Consider the following 17,380-nt stretch of genomic DNA (forward strand, 5'->3'; position numbering starts at 1 on the left):
AAGTTAGGGTGTTTAAAGTTATAACATTAATCAAACAGGGTCCACATTTCTTCCAAGCATCAGAGTTACAAGGACTTGAGTATGCATTTAATTTGGGGTTTTAAGTAAGTGATTGAAGAACTTATTCTTTTCAACCAAGAACAGATAGCATCTCAGGTTTTCAGATGCTGAATTTACTAAGATTATTAAAAATATCAAAACACATGCCACTCCCACAGTAGAGAACTCTTCATTTCCCACCTAATAAGCAACAAAAAGTCCTAGTGGCCATTTTCCCCTTTGCACTTCCAAATATCCAAAGAATCACACAACCACTCAAGTAACAAGAGATCCAGGGGTGTTTCAGACACGTGGAAGGAAAATGCTTAAAGGCAAAATTCCTCAAACAAATGCCATAGTGCACGGAAGCAAAGAGCTCTTTTGTCCGTTAATCCTGTTAAAATCCAGTGTCCATGATGGCTGTGAGGCTGTATCAATCCGTAACCAGTGGTACTATTTTCCCTCTTAGATCACAGTAATTGTTATTTCCACAAATACACTGGACTCTAAAGCTAAGACTTTTCTTACATCATTAAAAGGACACGAACAGGCTTTAACCATTGGCCCAGGTTAGCTAATGAAATAAAAACTTCTCAATAAAAACTTTTTCTAGTGCCTCCAGTTCAAACATCTCCTAGTTCTGCGGCAGGCAGCAGTGATTGTTCTGGAATAGCTGTCTTTTTTATTCTAGCCTGGGAGCTTATTATTTACTCTTTATTGTTTATTTATTCTTCCGGGGAGCTTTTTGTTTCTCAGCTTATATTATTTGTGCCTCCTCTGTTTAAACTGTTCCAATAATTGTTTTTGTTTAAGAATTCAGTGGCACACTGTGGTCCTGTCTTCATGAAGAGCACATCTAAAACATGGATCACTGAGGAGCCCACGATGAGCCATGGAACTCGATGTCATACCATTTCCTTAGGTTTCTATTCTGTACAGTCCACCCATACTGGATGAAAAGGATCTGCTCCACTGCGTTTTGCATTCTGTTGGGCTCCCTCTTATCCTGTAGAATCCTTTGACTGGAATCAGCTGGGAGCAAGAAAAAAGCTGGGAGGGAAGAGGAAAAGATACCAGTGAGCAGAGCCATGTTCCTGTTAAGGGTGGTCAGGCTGGGACCACAAGAAGGGTCAGGCTTCCAGGCAAGGTTTGGATCATCAAAGGAAAAGCATCTATATCCATGGCCAGGTGTGGTGACCAAGACTGAATTTCATGACCTAAAATGATGCCACGAAATATGGTTGCTTCTTAATGAGTCTTACCCTACAACACAAATGGGGAGAGAAGACACGGGGAAAGACAGAATGAGCTGGGACAAACCACTAATTAGTCTTAAGCATAAACTTACACTGTTTCCATATTCTGTTATTTCGTTGGGCTTTTTCTGGATTATTTTTTCTGCTAACTCCAACACTTTTGGGAATATATTTGATTTTCCTTGTTACTAGGGAGGCGCTACTTCAAAGGACCACCCAGTGTTGAGCAGAAAAAAAGATATATTTGATGGGCTGCCTTTGAAGATGGTTTCTTCCTTATTTTAGAATGAAATTGAGTTAAGAAAGTCCTCAGTAGGTGTCTATCCAAAATAAGTCATTGCGATGATTCACTACATAACATTTCAGCAAGCCCACTAGAGACATTAGTGGGTGATATTGTAAAACTAGGCTCCTGTTTTGAAACTTTAACTGCCTGTGAAGACTTCCAAATGGGAAACTGGAAACTCCAGCCACTGAGCTCCCCTTGGGTTCTGGTCAGTCTTGAACCTAACCAAAATCTTAAAGGTGAGGACAAGGACAGGAACTACAAACAAGAACAAGCGTCTCCCATGTCTTCCCCTAATGCTGGGCCAAACTATATGCAAACGTCTTGCAATTCATAGGGTACGTAACAGTTCACTGGGTGCTATGGCTGTCACCCTTAAGAACCTGAGAACAGAGTGACTCATACACTAAACCCAGGTGCTTTACAAGTTTGAGGGGGCAGAAAGATGCACGTGTCCACATGAGGGCCCAAGCTGATGAACTGGAGGTCACGGGTAGCCAGGCCGGAGGAAATAAACACCAAGGAGTCTCCAATTCGATGGTAGTTCTTGAACTTGAGCATGTTTTAGAATCACCCAGTTTCTCATTCAGTAGATCTAGTGTGAGGCCCAAGATAGGCATTTTTAACACATTTTCAAACAATGATGTCGGTGTAGGACTAGATGCTGAGAACCGCTGGCCTGTTCCTTTACTGCTGCCCTCGTCAGACTGAGGGGCGGGATAAATCATACCCCTAGAACTGAACTGTGGCACTGTCTTTGTGTTGCCCAACGCATGGTCTGTACAAGGAGGCACATGGTCGGTTTCTTCTTATAGTTCTTCATGAACGGTGCTATCCCTGATAATGTGATTGGATGTTTATCATTAAAACAATTTTCTGAAGACAATTATAAAGTATGATGAGAAAGTAGCAATGTTGTTAGGATAAGCATATAGGCTCCTGGAGTTGACCGCTTTGAAAGCTAACCCTAACACGGATATATATTTTCTATTTAAAATAATCATTCTAATTCCTTTGAAATCACAGCATCTATACACACTTCTCATTTTTCACAGGTTTGGCCACTATATACTCAACCACAACTTTGCAATCCTCTTTAGTAAGTTAGTGGCCTCTTTCGTACTTCTTCCTTTTCTTGGTTGGGCTGCCCTGAATTGGAGCTAATCTTTCAGTGTTTGTGGCTGAGCCGGTTTGCTCTGCCTGCCCTGGCTTATTTTTCATAAGATGTCTGGAGGAGAGTTTTTCCAAAACATGCAACTCTTCATTAGACACAGTTTTTGCCAAATCTTGTTTCAAAAGTAACCCCGGATCTGACAGCTCTAAAGTTGGTAAAACCCTGACAGCTTTGCTTTTTTCTACTAATATTTCTCTCGGGACTAATCGATCAATTCCAAGAGGCACTCTCTTGTGGTGGTCGAAGTCTTCCACAGAGCCGCAGTTCCTGCGCTTCTGCTGTGTTCTGGCCCCTCGTGGACTTTGTTTTGGACCTGGTGATGCTGACTCACAGCTCCAGACAGGGCTCCTGCTTAGAAGCCCTGTGTCTAACCACTCCCCAGGATGAGGTTTTTGCTGGCTGCTAGTGTCTTCTGGCTGGGTCTGATGAACATTTTCCAGCTTTTGAACAGTTAGCCCCCAGTGGCTCCCAGCTGCCTTTATGTAATCCTTTGCTTGTCCCATGGACTCTGATGGGGGACTGGATGAAGCCTGCGTACCACCCCTTCTCACTGCATTCTCTGCAATCACTGAGTCACTACATGTTCTCACAATGTTTCTGCTGCTCTGTGATTTGCTCAAGATGCTGCTTTTTGTTTCAGCTCTTTTCACACTAAAACAAACAAAAAAAGATTTTTTTTTGTTTCGTTAAGCTGTCATGGCATAGTTTCCTCCAAATTCCCCTTACCACATTTCCTACACCTGAAAAAAGAAGGTGCACGCTACTCTCCCTTTTCCCTATTTTCCTGGCAAATCTAGAAAAATCCACAATCGTATGTGGATTTTTAAATGCAGACTGGATCAAGCAATAGCCTTCATGTTTCCCAATACATTAGGACACACCAAGATATACTGTTTATTGATCACTGGGTTATCAATGGAGTTTAGAATTCATATTTTATCTTAGGCAGACATATTTATTTCAGATGTTAAGAGTCAGTATTGTCTACATTTGATATATTGATTCCCCCCCCCCAGAAGTACCTGCTCGAATACATCCAAAGCAGAGGCTGTGTTTACGTTTCTATGTGTGTTTGTGTACAAGAACATGCTTGTACATGCATACACACACACACACACACACACACACACATGATTTTCATTTGTAAGTAAAGTATCTTCCAGAATTTCTCTCAGGCCATTTCAAGGTATTACTCAAATATAAACACCATTTAGCTGGTGTCAGGCTTGCTCATTACCATAAGAATTGGGATTCAGTTAATATAACTTGAAATGTTCTGGAAGAAATTCCAGAGAGTATGAAAGAAAAAATTCCAGAGAGTGAGGAAAGAAAGAATCATGGCAAACACAAGAGAGTGTGAATGTACATTTGATATATTGTACGTGCACGCATGTGCACATCTTTTTTACAGCACATACAACAGTCAATGCAAACTTCACTCTGATGGTAAAATTCACATTGAAGGACAGGATAAAATCTACACGGAGAAAATTTAGAGACTAGAGACTTTGACTTCAACATATATTTTCAGGCTTGAGAATGGCAAGACATTTCTTAAACCACCAAACTCAAAACGATGAAGCTGAAATATTTAGTCTGGAAAGAAATATATATATATTCACATTTTCACCGTTGCTATCAGGGGCACAAGGATTATCGTAATTATGTTAGGGTCGAAACAAGTATCTTAGGAAAGAAATGTATTTTTTTTAGATCTGTCTAGTCACTTTGAAAGTTGTATGAAACATACCACTGACAGGTGCTTTTCATCTTCAAAGCGCTTGTAATTAATTACTCTTTGCAACACACCTGTGAAGCAAGGGCTTGATTTCTGTTGTCCAGAAAGCAAGAGAACAGTCAAGAAGGTGGAAGAGCAAGTGTGTGACTTAGGGCAGGCTCAGTGCCAGAGGGGGCTTTGTGATTAAATCCCGTGCGTTCTTGCTGAATTCTAGACTTCACATGATGTAGCCACATATATAGACAGAACTGAGAAAAAGGAAACACATTGGACCTACATTTCTTTGAAAGCATTTCTCTTGAGCTTTGCACTGGGAGGAAGTGGACTCTCCGCACACTCAGCAAAATAATCAGACGCTCCATGGAGAGGTCTTTCTGTCTCCTCCAAAAGATAACAAAGATTCAACAAGAAATCTATTAGCTGAACATGAGAAAAAACAGTTATACTCTAGATGCCCCAGTGAACACATTAATTTTTGTGAGGACTAGATGCAACTGCTTAGTATTAGACTATTTTAATTTTTTTCAATCTAGAACTTCTGATAAACTGTCACTTCTTTTGAACTCTCAGCCCACACACTTCATACATTAACATACGCCACAAACATACGAGGCTGTGATGGAAAGAATGTTGATTCCGAACCATCTGGGAACCCGTGGCCAATGTCTGATATTTCTCAGGCCTCAACTGTGACAAAACCCAGAATTACAGTGCCAGGCAGCAGCATGTTTGCGAGCTTTGATCTTCCAGAGAGACCTTGTCCTGCGGTGGTCTCTATCCTGGCTATCCCAAGAATTGCCCACGTTTTCTCTGGTTACAAAAATACAGAATGTGGTCTTTGCAATACTCAAGACTGCACTGAGAGTGAAGTCTTTTAATACTGGTACCTTGAAAACTGAGCTTGTGACTCTTGGTTGCTAAAAAACTGGGACTTTTTTCCCCCTTAAATAATAGCATTACTATGATTTTATATAATTCAGAGATCATAGGTCTAAGGCTACCTATCCTTAGACTTACATTAGAATTAACAACAGCCCCAGGGAGCCTGGTAGATGGCAGCCATCGGTATGATGCTTCCTTGTCCCACAGGCCGATGTATGAGCTTTGTCTGACCACTGCCCTCCCCCACTAGCCTGTAGCTCTCACTAACCCTGCCTATGGGTTCAGACCTGGACCAATGTCACTCAAAGTCATATCCGGTTATGACCTATGTCAGTTTTAAAAGTCAGCGAACAGAATATTACAGGTTTCATTGGATTATACTGCATTTTGATGCTCCTCCCTGCCACAAGACTTACTAGTTGACCCAAAAGAGCTACACTTTAAAAGTTAAATGAAAGAGATTGAGAGAGATTGAGATTTATGTGTGAAACACTTCTAAACATGCCCTATAAGTACAGTAGATTTCCCCCTCACAACCACACCCTATAAGTGCTGTATTTTCAGAGCTGAACAATTAACATAAGGAGCATGAGTCAGGCTTTGAACAACTCTGTGGGAACCAGAAAGCCTTTTGCTATGAGGAATGATGTAAATTCCCCAAGGCTGGAAGAAGTCCACAATGGAAGGCAGTCAGGGTCATAAATAACAACAATGGATACTGCGGAGACCACAGAAAGTAGGATGCCGTGACAGTGACACTTCGAATCTCATACTGGATTCAATCACTGCCCTTATTTATTTATTTTTAAACTTAGTTTAAAGAGCATTATGTATTTCCTATGGGAACTTCAAAAACTTCTTTAAGAAACAGGACAATTGACTGTCATCCCAAATTCCTGTGACAACAAACAATGGGGGAAAATATCCTTGGAAGAAAAAGGACAACAGAAAAAGTGACATAGTGACAGAAGGAAATGTCCAGTTCAAAAAGTGTAAACCCCATGGCTTTGTCTTGAAAGAGAGAGAGGGGGGTGGGAGAGAAAGAAAGAAAGAAAGAAAGAGAGAGAGAAAGCAAGCAAGAAAGAAAGAAAGAAAGAAAGAAAGAAAGAAAGAAAGAAAGAAAGAAAGAAAGAAAGAAAGAAAGAAAGAAAGAAAGAAAAAGAAAAAGAAAAAAGAAAAAAAGGCCAAGCAGAGTCTCCTGCTTACAAATTAAAACCACATTTGGCAATTTGTTGAAGGAGGCATATTTACATTTGTATAAAGACTGGGTGGGCAGAAAAAAAAAAGAGATTAGACTCCTTCAACCCTTGAACTGTCAGATCTTATTAGAAATCTCTCCTTCTTACATTTCTAGGGTCAATTCATTCCCCTTTGCTGCTAAATCCCAGCCCAAGTGCCCCGCCCCTCGCCCCCGCCTCCAACAAGTATTCCAGAGGAAGCAGCTATCACCTGGGAACAGGATTTCCCAAGGGAGTTGTCCTGATTACTTTTTCACATCAGGCATCAAAATACAATCCATGGCTTATATAGAGGTAAAACTCTTAGATGCAGATAATGTATAGTGTCTGCTGAGATTTCAAGTGCTTCTTGGTTGTACATGGACAACACTACCCCTTTTTAAATACTGCCTTGACATCTTCTGCAAAGAATACAGATAAATCCAACACCATTAGAAAGGCTACCAGTTGGCCATCTGAAATCCAGAGTTAGTCCCCCATGGGAACTCTATTTATTTTTATTTTTGGCAATTCTTTGAGGATTTTAGTTTTACAACTTTCCACCTGTAAAGAGTGTCTAGATAGATAGAGTTCCAGGAGAAAACAGAAGTAGGGCAAGGCCACCAGCCCCAGAAGGAGTCTAATCTAGGGAGCCTGAGCAGCCCGGGCAGGCTCCCAGACAAGTGACCAGCCGGGTCCCCATCCCTGGGGATGCTCTGGGGACCAGGGAGCCATGCTGAAGTCGAGAATGGCCATAGCACATGCCCCAGTAAGGGTCCAAGAGGGAGGTTGAGCAGGTAAGAGCTTGAGTACGATGGATGACATTACCTCAATGCTGTCTGGTCTGACTTGGGAAACACATTTTAAATTCTTGGACAGAAAGAACTGCAAAGAGATCCCTGGCCAGAATGAGCTGGGCAACTAAGACTGGTTTCCTGCCTCTAATCAGAGAATGAGCTGGACTAAAATACTGGTTGAAAGTATACTGGTTCATTAAATGTGCTCTGATGTCTTGCATATACATGACTATTTTCTAAGCCTCTTGCAATGAAAACATCAATTCATGTAAAACAATTATTACTAACTTTAGTATATATTTTATATCATGTATTTTTCAAATCTGCAAATACTAAAACTTTACTTACCACCAAAGGAAAAAAAGAAATACTGGTTGATATTCAAGTTACAAAGGCAAGTTGAAATTGTTGATAAATCAAAGTGTTCACTTCACAGTGCCTTAATGAGTGCTATTTTTGAACAGAACACTCTTGGATTAATGAGGGATGTGGAGAGAAGTTGGCCTAAAAAGACATAAAAAAAGCATCTGCTCTTGAGTTTATAATCTCCTTGAGGAGTCTGTAAAATACAGCTGGGGCTCCCAAAGGCTAGTGGGAAGATGGGCTGTATCAGATATATCGAGGGAGCTTTTCAAAATATAGATTCTCAGGACCCATCCCTGAAGTTCTGATTCACAAGATCTGAGGTGGGGCCAGATCTCGATTTAGGTTCCCCGATGATTCAAGAACTGCGGACATACATGAAACAACAGCTCAACAGAACAGAGAAACATAAACATGGTACACTGAGGCAGCGTTTGCAAAGTGTGTTATGGTCACCCCAGGCATCAAAATCACTTGCGGGGGGCGGGGGGGGGGCTTGTTCAAAAATATTCTGGATTCTCCCCCAGGACCTACTATGATTTGATCTCTGGGCGGTGGGGTCAGGGCATGCACATCTTAGGTAAGCACTCCAGTGATTGTGATACCCAGCAGAGTTAAGGAACTTCTACCCTAAAGTAGCATGGAAATGACAACTGAGCACAGTCCAGCAGAATCGATCAGGCAACACTAAACTCTTTGCCAGGCATTATTCAAGAATCTTGTGGAAAAGGATGTGAACCCACAGAAATCATCCTTGCTCTCATGAAGACTCTATCCCAACGAGGAAGACAAGAAACAAATAAACATATAATGTGTCAAGTGTCAATAACGTTACAAGGAAAAATAAACCTCTAAAAGGTCATGGGGGTTGTTTTACATATATGGTGGTCAGGAAAGGCTGTGGTTAGATAACAAGGTGGTTTTACTCAGAGACCTGAGTGGAGAACAAGCCACGTGAGCATATGAGGAAAAGCATTTCAGGTAGGAAGAAGTGAAAACACTGAGGCTCTGAGTACAGTGTGTGTTGTAAGGGGGGAGGAACAGGAAAGCAATTCAGGAAGAGGTTGTTGAACAGGTAAGAAGTCTGTGTGTGTATTGGTGTGTGGGGGCAAATCATGCACGGCTTTTATAAGGGTGGCACATTTTATTCTAAGGAGAATGATGGGCCTTTGGAAGTTTCCAGGAAGAAAAGTGACTTGACATTAGAAAAGAATCACTTTGGGTATAGCAGAGGGACAAGGTGGAAGCAGGGAGACCAGTGACGAGGTTACTGCAATAGACAACTCAGAGACAATGGGCCTTGGAGAAGATGGTAGGAGGATAAGTGGTTAGATTGGAAATATAATTTGAAGGGGGACTCAAAAGGATGTGCTGATAGACTGACTATAAGAGGTGAGAGGGAGAGAGAAGTCAAGGATAACTCCAAGATTTATGGTTTAAATAACTGGATGAAGGAAGTTATCCTTTACCAATACAGGAAGTACAGGGAGAGGGGCAAGCTTGGGAAAGTGGAACCAAGATACCAATTTTAGGTATGCAAACTTACCTCCTAGATATCCAAATGGAGACACTGAGCAGGCAGTTAAGATATAAGTTATAGGAAGAGAGAGGTCTGGGCTGCAGACACAAAGCTGGGAAGTCCACAGAGATGGCATTTAAAGGTATCCCTCAGGATGAGCTCCTCTAGGGAACGAGTTTGGATGAGAAAAAAGAAGTTGAGAATGAGGAGGATTCAGGAAAGGAGACCATGAAGAAACCATCAGGGAAAGAAGAGAAAAATCAAGATAACATGACAGCCCTAGAGGCAAGAGAAGAAAGTGCTTCACTGAAAGTGACAACTGTGTCAAATGCTGCTGACTGGTTAGAAGTGAAAAGTGATCAACAAAAGGTGTTTCTGGTGAAGTGCTGGGACCCAAGCCTACCAGGGATGGGTTCAAGAACATAGAGACTAGAACTCTCCAGTAGAAATATATCATGAGTCATGCATATAACTTTAAATTTTATACTGACCTGTTAAAAAAGTAAAAGGAAACCGGTGAAATTAAATTTCAATGATATATATTATTTAACCCAATATATTAAATGTTATCATTACAATATGTGATCAATGTAAAAATATGGAGATATTTTATATTTTTATACTACATATTTGAAATCTGGTGTGTATTTCATATCATTTCTGCCTCACCACATTCTGAATGCTCCATAGCCAAATGTGGCCAGCGGCTACAGTGTTGGCCACCACAGGTCTAGATAACACTTCTGAAGAGTCTGCAGTAAGGGGGAACAGAGAAGTGGGGTGGTAGCTGGATTGAGTGAAGTAGTTAATAGAGGGTGAGTCAGTGATAACTCTGGAACAGGCATATTTGGACAGATGTGATCAGCCACCATGTACCAATCTCTGACTGGGTGTCAGGCACTGTTTCATGTACTCACCAATGTCACTTTGAGGCAGGTGATATTGTTCTTACCACACTCCAGGGACCTGATTCAGCATGACTAACAGCATGGATGGCAAATGGCACTACTCGCCTGACAAACATGGTGTCTGCTGGGAAAATACTGCTGCCTGCTTTCAGCCGCCTGGCTGCAGGCACTGAGACATCATTATTAGTCTAAGTTAGAATTGAGAGGGGCCATGATATCAGGCTGATGGTCACGTCCAGAGCCCTGTGTATGTACCATAACCACAGCTCACTCCTCACAACCATGGCTGGAGGGGTGTGACAGGAGCTATCGCACCAAATTCTTGTTTCCAGGACTGCAAAACATCCTGCCTGATATGAAGGCAAGACTGGGAGAAGAGGGGCATAAAAGCTCTTTAATGCTAGTAAGATATTTCTCACAGTAGTACTTAATATAGTAATGACTGTGGTATTCTCTGTCCTTATCTTCTGATAGCTGGATCTATTTTCTCATGGTTAGGTACATGAGTTTCTTCTAATTCTGTTTTGTTCATTCTCAAATAAAAATAATAACCCAACCAGAATATTTTAAAAGTAGGTAATTCATGGTAGAATATTTGAATATAGTCTTAGGTCACATTCTAAACGTTACTGTTTTTGACTTTCTCATGATCTCCTCTGCTGAGCATGACATACACAGAGTGATCAAACTGGGTTAACACTCGGGGGCTGAGAGGTGGTGTGCAGAGGCGAGGGGCACGGAGGAAAAGGTCTGGCGTTCCTTGGTTCCTTGCGTCAGAACCAGTTTCTCAACACCCCAATGGTTGGCTTCTCATCTACTTTTCAGGATAGTTCGAGAAATTAAAACGCAGCAAGGTGTATGAACCACACTTTGGAAACTGGAAAGCACCAAGCGTGTTTTTTGATATTATTATAAAAAGAAAAAATCCCTCATGCCTACACAAACCACATGAGGTTTGTAAGAAGGCAAAAGACACCTTGCATTTGGAGAGAACTTATAGGATTAAAGTCCTTTCCCCCACATCTCATCAGAGTCTTAATGAGTATTTGGCAGACAGGTATGGTCCCTATTTGACAGAATGAGAAGGATGAGACCGAAGAAACTAAGTGTCTAAGCCCCCACAGTTAGCTAGGGGCAGAACTGAGTTGAGAGGGCCTGGCTCTCTGAGCAGTGTTCTCTCCACTGTACCCGGTGGGTCAGTTGACACCATGGTTAGGGAGAGATGGAGTTATAGAAAGCGTACAGGATGCTGAGTCATCTTTGGGTCCTTGGGTCTAACTCCCTCCCGGTCACTACCTCCTGGTGAGATCTGGACAAGCCACTTATCCTCTCTAAACATCAGTCCTTTTACCTATAAAAAAGGGATGGTAGTAATGTCTTGGGAGTGGACGCTCACTCATTTTCTGGAAATAACAGTCAGACTTTCTTCTGGGGAATCATGTCCCCACTATCCACCTAATGTCCATGCTTTTCGAGAGGCCTGTCTCCATGCTTGACTCGAGAAGTGGGCCTGTGACCCAGTCCAGGCCAATCAGAGTACAGAATTCATGAGCCTCAAAGAGAAGCATGAGCTACAGGTGGCCTGGGAAGAAACCTGCTCTCTTTTCCCATGGACCTGGTATGCTGGGAACAACCACTTATAAACTGAGAATGAAGCCAATATAGTAAAAGGCAGAACCAAAAGATGGTCTTGATGACATTCTTTGTGCCTCTGATCAAGCCATACCTGAATCCTGGACTTTTCAGGCACATGAGCCAACAACTTTCCTTTTTTTTTTTTTTTTTTTCGCTAAGCCATTTTGAGTTGGCCTTCCTGTCTCTTGAAAACTAAAAGGTTCAAGACTGATACAATCTCTTCTCAGGTTTGTTACAGTGAATGAGTTATTGTATACGACAGCCCTCTGCAAACAATAAAGGTCTTATGCAAACAATAAGAGCTGAGCAAAAGTCATATATTATGGTCTCATTTGGGGGCCAACAATAATATTAAAATGTAGAGCTAGAACTACTTTCAATTCTTTATGATTTTATAATAAGGTAAAGAGAAAGTTATTCTTGAAGGTTAGTGTGATGCCTAATGATTTTCAGGGGCATCAGTATTCTGAAATGTGACCTGGTTGAGTTACTTACAGAAAAGCAGCCCAAGTAGAACAATATGGCAGTGACCACAATTTGGACCACAATGCAACATGACCATGCAGAAGCCATAGATCTTAAAATGAGGAAGAGGTCTCCCTCTCCCAAATTTCACTTCTAATATTTTCTTAAATTACTTGATGATTAATAAGTTAAGGAACTGGAAAGGGTAAAACAGGTGGGATAGAGTAGTAATGAACAATTTTAAAAAGTACAGAAATATATACGTATATTGATTCAAAGGAACTGAAGCAAAAATAAGTAAATGAAAAGTAGTATCCTATGAATTCCACTGTGGCCTGAAGTTGTTTTCTCTAAAGATGTTAATGATTTATACTGAGACAACACAGACAAAGCACTTGGTATAGAAACTAGCACCAGTAAACGAGTCTTCATGAGATACCCATGAGACAGACATGACCTTCCCCATCTCAAAGAGGAGGAAACTGATGCCCTATGAGGCTAAGTCACTGGCTCACTTCCCACAGTGAGAGGCAAGTCTTTCACTTCGCTTGGTTTGTCTGGCCGAGTCCCTCTTTGGATCACTCCATTTCTCTGCCTTCTCCTGAAGGATGGGTCTCCAAGAAAAAGCAGAGACTGCAGCCTTGCTGAGGGTGCTGCTGCTCGGGTTATCGGACACGCCAGTGTTTTTTCTTTAATTATGTGTTAAAAGTTTTCTTTTCTTCTGGATTGATGACTACGAAACTGTCTTGTGTAGATCTAGGGAAGTACAAATAAATAGTTGCAAAGAATTTTAACCTGAAAATAAAGTTAGTGAAAAAAATCAAGGAAGTTATTTTGTAAGAAGTACACATTTCACAGGGATTTTCCAGTTTATGTTCACCTACCCTCAAGAACCTAAAAATAAATCCTGAACAACCTTAGGCCTCTTAGTGGGGTCTCTGGTGTCATACAAGAGTGACAAAATATGGATGTTTTAAAAAATTTGTAGGTTTGGGTCCAGCTCTTCTTAAAGATGGGGAAGCTCACTTGCCACTCTGAGAACTGAACGAAAGCTATTTGACTAGAAACACATAAAAATATATATAACTTTTTTTTCAATTTCATAGAATTCATGAATCATAGGTTAATAATACCAGGTTTAAAAGTAGAAGAAAAATATCTCTGAAAAATAGAGAAAAACTTTATAGGAATTACCTAGGCAGAGTGCTATAGCCTACCTTTGGGGGTCTCCTTATTCAAAAACAACTTCCTCCATGAAGGCTGTGGTTGAAAAATGCCAACACCCACAGGAAGGTTGCCAGCTCTTCAGTCAGGGTGATAATCATTTCCCTAACACCTACTATGGCTCAGCATATGGGCCTGGTCAGGATGGGAGCGGACAGAGGTGGATAAGTATGTAGTCCAGCCACAGACGTAGTAGGGCTGGCCAGAAGAGGGCCCATTGTGGCCCTGATCCCCAATGGGAAAGAGGCATCAGAGCCAGAGAGAAGACATCACAGATGTCTGTCTTATTTCAAAATTGTATTTAGACTTAGCCATCTGCCCAGGGATGCAGAAGAAATAGCTCTTCCAATTTCCCTTGAACACAGACCCCTTCTTTCCAAAACTCCAATGTTATGATGGAAACAGCTTCTGTAGACTGGTCTAGGAATCTTATTGCATCGATGAGACTGTTTCTTTGGGAAAATAAGTACTGAATTTTAAACCATCTGTTTACTAACAAACTTTCCAACATAATCCAGTTGCATGTCGAACTCTGTTTTCACTGAGGGTGTTTTGACAACCGCGTGCGCTTTTAGGAATTTGGGCCTGAGGAGTCTGCTGTCTCTAAACTTCTAGGTACCTTAGAGAAGGTACCTTTGGTGGGTCACCCACCAAAGCCATATCTCAGTGTGAGTCTACAGGCAGCTACTGGAAATGAAAGGAATTTTAGCTCCATGGTCTCTGCAGATTTTTCTTCTCCTCTGGATGCTGGTTAACAGAGCCCCCACTGAAGGTCACAAGTTGAGGCTCTTATTGTGTCCCTTTTTCTATTACTGAATTGCTGGCTAAATGAGGGTTCATTACCTAACATTTCGGTACTTTAGTTTTTATAACTACAAAATGAATCTGGGCTGGCAAGTGGAGACAAATTAAAAATGAAGGTGCTGAGCCTCTTGGGAAAATATTATGTACAGATGGATATGATCAGGTATTTTTCTCATTTCTAGCAAGGAGGGTAAGATGAATAGCGATCTGCTAATTTGGCATTAACGGCATTTAAATTAACTCCTCTTCCAGGGTAATGGAAATGGTGATGATAATAATTAATATTGTATAAACACGTTACAGTTTACAAAACATTTTAATATTCATTATCTCACTTGCTTCTTAGGAAAACTTGAGAAGGCTTATACACCAGGAGTCACTTTTATCTCTGCTTAACAAGTCAGGGGGCTGATGCTCTGAGAAGCCAAATGACTTGTCTACGGTCCTCGAGTGAGTGAAGGGACAGGCAGTGGTCAAAGCAGGTTTTTTAATTTGAAGTCTGATCCCTTTTCTACTTGTTTTATTCTCTGCCATGGTTTTCCTAAATGAATCCATCATCTAAGTGGTCATCAAAGGGAGACTGTAAGTCTCTGCATAAGTAAAGATGCTTTATGGTGAGAAAAGCACAAAGGATTAGCGGGCCCAGACACACCTATTCTAACTTACACATCCTGTCCTATTCTAACTCAGCAAAGGGCAGGTTCCTTCACAGGGCTGGAGGGGAAGACATGAACCATATCATTTAGAAATACTGCTGGCTAATCATTTAGGAGAATTTTATTATCAAGAAAGGAGAAGAAAACCTTCGGTTACTGTAACATATAAGCAAAGGATAGTTAATCTTTAAAAAAGTGATTTTATCAGAAAAATTTTTTCTTATCGTCTCTGTCATAGTCTAGAAAAACCACTGTAGATAAATCAAACCATCCAAGAACAATTTTATCTTGCCACTAGCATTTTCATTAGGTCACCCACCTGCAAGTCCACATAAGGGCATGTGGTAGATACTATAGTTCCCATCCATACCCAAGGAAAACAGCCCATACATTGGCCTTTGAGGGTGTGGCCCTAATCTGTTGCTTACTTACTGACCATGTGTTCTGACACTGAGCACTGACCACAGCTGACTGCAAAAAGGGAAGAGTAGTTAGCACAGAGACAGAGAGGCAGCAGGCAAGATGGTGGGCATCAGTTTGCCCTGCTACAGAGGCAAAATTAGAGCCTCGTCTCTAGAGAAGTCTCCTTGTCATGTGTGCCCCGACAGTGATGCCCCATTAATACAGGCAGACTGAGCACGTTTAATCCCTTGAACCTAAAAACTATTATTAGCACAATATTGGTCAATATATGGAATAAAAAGGACCTCACGCTGCAAACTAAATTTCATAAAAATATCAGAAGAAAATATTAGTAAATATTTATCAAATTTTGAAAAATATAACTAAGTCATTTAAGGCAGAAATCATTATGGAAAACAAAACTGAGGACATAGATACCTACCGCACGGCAATGTCATACAAAGGAAAATTGAAAACTGTAAATGATAAACTCACTAAAAGTTACTTTCTTTACTATGTAAGACATTTTTATATAGTAAGGAGTTTGTGAAATACAAAAATGCCAATAAGAAACCCAACACAAACACAGAATTCAAAAATCAATGAGGTCCTAGTTAAGTTAAATACACACCGACCTCAGTTATCAAGAATGAAGTATGGAGGGGTACAGACTAGATTATTAACAGAGGCTATCTTTGCATTGGGAGTTGTGGGAATTTTTTACTTTCTTTGTATTTATTTGAATTCTAAACTTTTTTGTACAATGAACGCATATGATTTTGATAAGCAGTTATTAAGTAAAAAAACTAAGTTCAGAATACTGCAGGAAGTGTGATATATGGAAATGACCTCTTTCTACTCAAGGAAATTTTTCTAGGGCTACAAGAAATCTCTTTTTATGGCTTCCATGCAAATAACCACTATTATTTAGGAAATACAGCAAGATGAAAAGGATGAATTCTGTAAAAGTCTATGATACATCATGAAAAAACTGGAAAAATCATTCACTAATTTTGTTAATATAAAAAGTTCTTTTCTTGAATGATCGGATTTATACTTATGCAAAAGTTCCCTTATGAAAGTTAAATAATTCTATTATTAGGGTACAGAAGTTACTGCATAGTCAAATTGTTAAGTAGTTTATTTCTTCTATTCTAAAACCTCAAAGACTAAAATGTTATAATTTCTACTTATCTTTCCTAAGATAAAATACAATTCTATCCTGAATTTTTTTTTAATCACAGTTTTTAAATCTATAAGTTCTCTTTTGCACAAAATTATTTTATGGTTTTTATTTAGTTACATTTTCATCTGCTTCCTCTGATCAGAATTCAATGTGAGGAAGGATTTTTGAGATAATTTGATATCCTCGCCTTTGACTGAGAGGAGGGCTAAGGTCCAAAGAGGTTCAATTACACACAGCTGAGAAATACGACAGCCACGCTAAAAATAACCCCTGCTAGGGTAGTTTATTGCTTCTTTAGACTCATTTTCAGTTTTATACTCATAAACTGGAAGGAGAATTCTTTAACGTTAAACAGTAGTTTGACTCAAGAGAAGTGTTTAATTTAGTGCTTAAATATTTAGTCTCTTGTCAGGACGTGCCAGTAATCCCACAGACGTGATGCTAACAGCGAGGGCCTAGTGCTGCATGGCTGGGGCATGTCTGCAGAATCCTGATGGCTACTTCCACAGCTTGGTCACAACGCATGCGAGGGTGAGGCTGAGAACCCAAACATCTTAATGTATATATCCACTTACAGGCAGCACTAGTACTAAGTCTCATTTTTTTAGTTTCCAAAAGAATCACAGATTGTTACGCCTTAGGTTTAAAAGAAAGTAACTTAGAATTTTGGATTTTGTTCCTGAATGGTAGTGAGGATCCAAATGAACCATGAAAGTGCAGAATGGATACATCTTTAAGAAAAAAGGAGGCTCTATTTGAATTACATTTTTAAGTCACTGGGAAGCCGTGAGTATCCTTGATCTGCCAGACCGTAAGTTCCTTGAGGGAA

General features: G+C 40.4%; 1 protein-coding gene across 1 annotated transcript in view; it reads right to left on the minus strand.

The window, feature by feature from the left end:
• Positions 1-948: 948 nt before the first annotated feature.
• The window catches only part of SLX4IP (SLX4 interacting protein), a 171,646-nt gene continuing 155,214 nt past the window's right edge, over positions 949-17,380 (minus strand). The window contains exons 7-8 of the mRNA XM_015597034.2: positions 4,771-4,874; positions 949-3,406 (exon numbers count right to left, since the gene is read on the minus strand). Coding sequence (XP_015452520.1) covers positions 2,686-3,406; positions 4,771-4,874 — 825 coding nt within the window. The 3' untranslated portion in view covers positions 949-2,685. The remainder of the gene's footprint in view (positions 3,407-4,770; positions 4,875-17,380) is intronic.

Source organism: Pteropus alecto, unplaced genomic scaffold (genome assembly GCF_000325575.1).
Source record: "Pteropus alecto unplaced genomic scaffold, ASM32557v1 scaffold45, whole genome shotgun sequence".
Taxonomy (NCBI): Eukaryota; Metazoa; Chordata; class Mammalia; order Chiroptera; family Pteropodidae; genus Pteropus; species Pteropus alecto.